The sequence below is a fragment of the Prosopis cineraria genome, unplaced genomic scaffold (assembly GCF_029017545.1).
Source record: "Prosopis cineraria cultivar Desert tree isolate PC_DT_omini unplaced genomic scaffold, ASM2901754v1 PC9, whole genome shotgun sequence".
NCBI lineage: Eukaryota > Viridiplantae > Streptophyta > Magnoliopsida > Fabales > Fabaceae > Prosopis > Prosopis cineraria.
This window is the reverse complement of record NW_026555340.1, coordinates 2,125,158-2,132,839: the sequence shown is the minus strand read 5'-3', so window position 1 is coordinate 2,132,839 and position 7,682 is coordinate 2,125,158. Positions and strand designations below refer to the sequence as shown.

Genomic DNA, 7,682 nt, shown 5'->3' with positions numbered 1-7,682 from the left:
AAAATTTTTAAATTTTTAATTATTCAAAATGATATTTATAATTATTTTTTTAAAAAATTTTGTCAAGGACATATCTATCATTAATTTTTTCTTTTACAACTTAACTGATATTCTCTCAAAGATTTTAAGATCCCTGTTTATTATTTTTGTCAGAGATAATGTTAAAAATATAAACTCACATTTTTTTCTCATTTTATTAACTTTATTTTCTCTTACCTCTTGATATTTTCTCTCTTTTTTTTTTTAAATTAACTCAAAATCTCAATTCTTTAAGAGAAGTGAGCACATTTAAACTCTCTTTGGTACAGGGCATTAAATTTTAAATAATTGAAAATAAAATTGCGGGTGAAATTGGGAGTGAAATTAAGTTGTAAGACGATGTTTAGTGTACATCATAACATCATGAGATAAAAAACAATACAACACCCAGATCAAACAACAATCAACTAAAAAGACTGAATCACCCTAATTTCCTTCCTTAATCAACATGGCTATCGTGCTTATCTTTCGAAGACCTCAATTACCTGTCCTTAACCGTATTCGACAGAAAGACCTAATTTTTCTCTTAAATTCACAAAACTTAAGGTTTAAAAGTTTGCTTAACGGTGTTTATTGAAAAAAAAAAAAAGAAGTTTACGTAACGGTACTTATATATCAATGAATTATATTGATCAACAGTCAGCATTATTTGTTTCTATGAAATAATTTTGAACTACAAAAATTTTATGAGTTAAAGTGTATTTTTATTCTTGAACTTTTCTTTAAGGAGTAATTTTATTCATGAAATGATAAATGAAGTAATTTTATTTTTAAACTATTTTTTTAAAGAGCACTAGGCATTTTATAAAAGGAATTTTTTACTTTTTGAAAAAATAATTCTGAAATAAATTTGGCCCACTTATTAGTGTAAGGATAAAATTGCTCTTCGAACAAAAATTTAAGAGTAAAATTATATTTTAACCTAAATTTTATTTATTTGTTCCAAATTTTTTGTCATGATGTCAATTATATACTACGTGTGTGTGAATTAAGAAACATATCTATATCTATATATATATATAAGAAACAATTTCAACAACACAAAAATTCCAGTCTCCTCAAATGCTCATATTTGAATATTGTTGTTCTCTAAATATAATTTGGCTTTTAAAAAAGTTTAACGCGTAATTTTTTTCTTACCAGAAATTATCGTATCTTTTTGGCGGGGTCTCTCTCTCTCTTCCTGAGCGTGGACTGTGGAATTTTCAAAAGCAAACGTGGCTTGCGTAACCCATTTTCACAGCCCCACTATGTCCCTCTTCCTTTACCTGCAATAGTGTAGTGTCTCTCTCTCTCTCTCTAGATTGCGGTCATATATTGATACAGTTGCATCTTGCATATATGTAACAGAATTTCAGGACCTATCATTCTGGTTTAGCTTTCTCAGGCGCCTTTTACCTTGCTTTTGGGGAAGAAAAAGGAGGATTCAAAGAGTTTTTTCATGTAAAGAACCCAGTTTCTTGTGTTAAGTTTCTCTGGTATTAAACATTTTTGTTTCTTTTCTTGATGATTTTCCTTTTCCTCATGTTTGCATTGTTATTTATTTTTGGATCAATTTTTCGGTCTTTTGTTTGTTTTAGGAATAATTCAAGTTTGTAAGATTCTAAGAATTGAACGTGATGCTCTGTTTTTTATCCTCAGTTCTTCTTAACTTTCTATCAAAACAACAAAGAATGAAGTGTTGTTTAACTGAGTTTATTGTTGTTTTTGTTCATGTAATTTAATATTATTTAGTAATCATAAATAATCCTAAGGAATTAGGTATAATAATGCAAACAGTTTATGAATTTGTTTGCTTCGACGCCTGCCATATTAGGATTCCTCTTTTTTTTTTTTTTTTTGGCTATTCTGTATGTTTTTGTGCCGTCGATTCATGAATTTAAGATATACTCCTATAAGCTCCCATATTTTAGTTGTCTGCCAATGTTTCACTATCAGAGCTACGTGGATTGATTTGTGTTGTTTCTGAGGATATTAATATTTAATTACTTCGTCGTCAGTTGAACACTGCAGATTGTGAGAGAAATTGCCTGCCATTAATGCGCATTAAGTTTCGTTCTTAGACAAAGAAGATGGAAAAAACGTACTTATGTAAGGATGGGGAATTATCCAATGAAGACTCTTCGAGTTTTTCCGATTCACAGCTGAAGAAGTTGGTGAAAGGGGCTAATTCTCGCCGTACCATAGTTGTAAATATTGTTCAGTCACTAATCAGTAAGGATTTTTCCCCCTTCCATGGCCAATTACATTGCAAGATACCGAAGAATATGGTGAGTGTAGATGAGAAATTTCTTCGTTGCTGTCTGGAATTCATTCACATGAATGGATTCAAAGGAGCTCAGAGAGACTTAGCTGTGAACTCAAGATCAACAAATATGCGAATTTTACCGGAAAACTTGGATCCAGGTCAGTTTATCTTTGAATGTCCAATGAAAGATGGGATTGGGAGTGTAGTCATAAGTGCTAATCCTGTACGATGGAGCTTAAATTCAGTTATGAGGAGTAAAAGTATGGTAAATATTTTGAGTAGCCCTTTGTTTCACCAGTTTGGTGCTTCAGATAAGAACGAAATTTGAGCATGATGAACTTTGCCGATGCTAAAGGATTAACACGTTATGATTACATGGACTCTCCCGGTGGTTTGAGTATTTCTTCAGAATATAAACTTGAAAAAGAAGTTCCAATTATGAGAGGCCAAAAGTTTGGCTCTATGTCATCTGTTCATGGAAGGCTTGCTTCTACCTCGAGCACGAACTCAGATGGATTATCTTTTGATTCTCCTACACCTTTTCAAGGAATGCTTCAATGCACATGGAGGGAAGGAATTCCTCAGTTTGTTTTCTCTGCAGATGATAAGAAGGAGATCTATGTAGCCAATTCGATGAAGGTAGGAAAAGATAACAAAGCTTTGGACTATGTGTACCTGATTCATTTGGACAAAGGTGAGCAAAGGGGCCGTGAAATTTCTGATAGTAATTCCCAACTTGTTGGTAAGATGAATGTATCATCATGTTTCACGCTCGACTCAAACAATGAAATCATGGAAACTGAATTTGTTTTGTTTGGTGACAATGAAAATTATGATAAAGAACTGTACTGTTCAAGCCATACACAGAAAAGAAACAAGGGGCTATCTAGGAAATTGTCCCATGTTTTCAGAAGTCCTTTGTCAAAACACACAACACTCTCAAAGTTTGATGAACTGGAAAGTTGTCCATGGGATCCGAATGCAAATAGTGGGGTCAGTTTGTTAGAAACTAATATTCCACCACATTTTGAGATGGCTGCCATTGTTGTGAAAGACCATATTCCTTGTACTCGGCTAAATAAAGTAGGAGGTTGGGGTTTAAAATTTCTCAACAAGTCTAAAGTTAAGCAAACTTCATCACTTTGTGAAAGCTGTACGAGAAGCACGGGTGATTGCTCAACTAGTATGAATGTCCTAATTCCTGCTGGTATCCATGGTGGACCAAGAACCAGATATGGTGGTCCATCCAGTCTTATTGAAAGATGGAGATCCGGAGGTCACTGTGAATGTGGTGGTTGGGACGAGGGATGTCCTCTGACAATATATCAGACAAAATTGACAAAAGCAGAGGTTCCTTCTGAAGTAGATACGCAAGGCGAGAGCAAGAGCGTTGATTTAGTTACTCAGGTATCTTAATCTCCTCATGTTGTACTACTACTGCATTGAGTGTGGCAACTGTTCGAAATTAGAATCTGTTTTGGCCACATGTTTCTGTTTTTCTGCATGATCCTTGATCCATTTCTTATTTTATTGTTGATGTTCTTGATATTTTGATCTCCCTTGTATTATCATAATTTGACATTATGCATGGCATAACTAAAAAGAACTGTTATAATTTTTTCTGACAGTTTTGCCATGTATTACTATGTATACTCATAAGGAATGACTACAAATGTTTTAATTGTTGCAAAGGCTGATATACAATAAATGTGATAAAATTTTCTGATAGTTTCCCCCTAAACCTATGCCATTTTATATTCCTAAATTTTCGACATTAGTTCATCTATAATTTTAAATATGCTTTCCTTTTTGTCTGATTATTTGCTTATTCCTTATGTGACTATGAAATGAGATGACTCTCCTCATTTTCAGGGTTCAAGGGATTTTATCCCCACTTTGAGGATGGTGAACGTTCGTGATAATTTATACTTAATCCATTTCCTGCCACCCTTATCTGCATTGCAGTCACTCTCCATCGCAATGGCTATAATTCTCACACAGAGCTCTATTCTCCGATCCAGTAGTGCACAGAGGTTTTGATAACAAAAGTTAAAAACTAAGGTTCTGTTGCTTTCATAATTTTCTCATGATTGATGACAAATTAGGTGTTTTTTGTGCATGAATCAAATATTTATTCCTATGTTAAGGTTGTTTATATAGTGTTAGAGGTTACATAGCTCCGGTCTCCATACTTTCCACTTCTGTTCTTGTAGCCATTTTTGTTTCCCCTTCTTTGTGTTGATTGTCTTCAAGGGATGTAAAAGCTTCTTGACCAACAGTGACATTGGATTAGCCATATTTGACAAAACAAGTAGCGCACAGATTAGCAACAACACTGATAAGCTATTTGATGATGGCAGTTAACTATGAATTAATTTGGTCTACTGTGTTTGCAAATTCAGACTGAGCGGCAAATACCTTTTCATTCAACTTTCAATTGGATCATTCTTTGAACATGTTATCTTTGTCTTACAGCTTTTTTTTTTTCCCCACAAGATTAATTGGTGATATAGGGCTTAAATTCTCATGATAAGATCTTGCATGAAACAGGGTACTGTTCTCTGCCGTTTCATCAAGGTATGTGATGTAAATGGTTATTTAAAATATTTCCAATTTGATGATGTTAATTCAGTTTTTGGACTTTAGAATCAATATCATCAATGTCAAATATAAAATCTGCAACAAACTGAATTATTCATAAATTGTGAATGGTTCAGGTTATTCCTTAAAAAATCAATATATATATATATATATATATTCATAAGTTAAAGTATGATCTTTCACATGCACCAAGGTGTATGCGAAGTTCATATTTGAATTAGTGTCAAAATATTCACTGATGCTTCAAGTATTGTCCTAAAGTGGGAATTTAATTTATAGTTCTTTTATACACTAGTGGGTTCTAAATTTTCGGGGGAGAAAATGACTAGTTTGAAGTAACTTTTGGTCCTCTTGTAATCTAGATGGTTTGGATTTCTTCTTCCATTAATTGAAAATAAAAAAATCATTCCTAAAGGATTTAAACCATTGAATGGTCAAATTTTACTCAAAATGACCATCATTTTTCGACTGTGCACTCTCTTCTAGTTGGCAGAAAAATGAGTCATTTTGAGTAGAATCTCATCAACTATTTGATTTGGATGTTCACATCTGTTTGAAAAGAGTTTTTTTAATCTTTGATGTAAAAAAGAAATCAAGGCAATCCAGATTGACTGAGTGAATAGGATTTATATGTTCAACCAAAAAAATGGAAAAAATAATTGGAAAATAATGATGTTTTCTCATTGATATGAGTAAGTTACATATATACAAAGCCTACACTTAATGTCCTGAGATACTAGGGATCTAAACAACCTATATAGAGAGTATCATACATTAATCGCATTTATTTGACTTTTTTTTTTTTTGTTGGGGAACTTCATTCAACCGAATGTAAACCAATAACAGAGAACAAAGAGCAAAAACAACTCAGCAGGACAGAAAAAACAATATATTTGAATTTTATATTGGGTAGATTCTCCATTAACTGCAATATCTATATTAAATAACACTCCTCCTCAATTGGTGCATAGATATCAATCATGTCCAACTTGTTAATAATGTCATGGTGAGCTTGGAAAGAGACAGCTTTCATAAGAATATCTGTAAGTTCGTACTGTGGCTATATGTAAGGGAAGCAAATAAGGCTGATGTCAAGATGGTCCTTGATGAAGTGTCTGTAAACTTCGATATGCTTTGTATGGTCGTGTTTCATTGGGTTGTGAGCGATTTACACAGCTGTTATTGTCAAGGGGTGGTTGTTCCTGATTTTGTTTGATTTTTCTGATTGAGTGGTTGTGAGCTAGTGATTTTATGTCAAACGTTGGTTTAAAGTTGAAACAAACACCACAGAAAAATACTATGTAATCCTACTTTCTCTCTTTTTCACATTGTTATATCTTTGAATGTGTGTGGTGCTTATCCCATGAAAGTAATATGTTTACATGGCCAAGGAGAGTTGATCCATTTTATAAGAAAACAACTCATATCGGTAAGAGCATAAATTTGAATTTCTATAACCTTGTCAGTAATTTGTAAATACATCTATAAACATAGCTAATAAAATAAGCTCACAATATCCAACTTATTAAAACTTTTTCTCACTTAAAAAACTTGATAATGAAACTTTTTTAACTTTGCATCAATTATTGATTTAATCATTTAATTTATTTTTATCAATTTAATCTTTATGATTTCTTAAATGATCATATTAGTCCTTTAAATTTTAAAAAATTAATTTACTCTCAAATTAATCGAATGTGTAAAGTATTTTAATGATTTGACATGCATATATAGCTAAGTTAAAATAATTTAGCCTGCAAATTTTTTAAATTTTATTAATATAGTCAATTATCCTGTGTTTTATGTTTTTGGTTGTTAAAATTGGAGTCTATTTTTTCTAATAAATAATTCATTCTTTTCATTAATCTACATGACTGTCATCAATATTTTATTATCCATGCTAACATATTTTAATAGTGTTACCTTCTATTTAAATAATAAAGATCAAATTGATAATTGAAATAAATTTAGAAACTGAATTGATAAATATTAAACTTGATGGATTGAGACTTAAAAAGTTTTGTTATTGAAAAAAATCCTACACTGTATTGTCATTATCAAATGTTATCAGCCAAACTTTGTAGTTTTCAAAAGGTTAGGCGAGTAAGTTTTGGAGGGTGAAACACATAACATGTGAATGTGTAACCTCAAACAGGCACAAGAAAACAAACTGGAAAGAGAAAGGAACTGACAACGATATATTGATGACTAGGAAAATTGGATGCATTCATGGATGATCATATTCATGTGACCCTTGCATAGATGAATTTAGACGTACATGCATATACATATACTAAGACAAAAGTACGATGCAACCAAATAAAGTTGAGTTTAGTGAAATGAGTTAATCTCTCACAATCTGATGAACCTCAAGTTCGAATATTTATTAGGAGAGGTGTTTAAATTTAGTACTCGATCATGTTTTGATCTAAATATCTCCAATAAGAGAATATGTAGCAGTAATTTGAAGAGAAAATTTGGATGCAGTCATAGTTATTTATGCTACACTCATTTTGCCATATTTCAATGATATACAACTGGTGAGCTAGATCTTAGTCTTGTTAAGGATATTTGAATGGTTGAAATTGTTAAAAACTAATCAAGAGTTGATAAGTGTTCAACAATCAATAAAACTTGAGAACATTACTTTTTATTTTTAGATATATAAATATAATATTAAATACATTTATTTGATTATGCAAGCAGTAAATATGTTTACTAGAGAGTTTTGTATAGATCATCCCTATGTTGATATTATTGTTGGCATTATGAATACATACATACATACATATAT

At 31.6% G+C, this 7,682-nt stretch overlaps 1 protein-coding gene across 4 annotated transcripts; it reads left to right on the top strand.

Moving 5' to 3' along the window:
- Positions 1–1,296: 1,296 nt before the first annotated feature.
- Positions 1,297–6,214, top strand: LOC129320759 (uncharacterized). Of its 4 annotated transcripts, XR_008595825.1 has the most exons (4): positions 1,297–1,517; positions 2,040–3,694; positions 4,160–4,864; positions 5,860–6,214. XR_008595825.1 is itself a non-coding variant. In XM_054966342.1 (3 exons), the coding sequence occupies exons 2-3, from the start codon at positions 2,618–2,620 to the stop codon at positions 4,325–4,327; spliced, it is 1,245 nt and encodes a 414-aa protein (XP_054822317.1). In that variant the 5' UTR covers positions 1,297–1,482; positions 2,040–2,617; the 3' UTR covers positions 4,328–6,214. The 4 variants fall into 4 exon arrangements, 3 of the variants coding, with proteins under 3 accessions (XP_054822317.1, XP_054822318.1, XP_054822316.1); XM_054966342.1 differs by having other exon boundaries at positions 1,297–1,482; positions 4,160–6,214; XM_054966343.1 differs by having other exon boundaries at positions 1,297–1,503; positions 4,160–6,214.
- Positions 6,215–7,682: the final 1,468 nt, after the last annotated feature.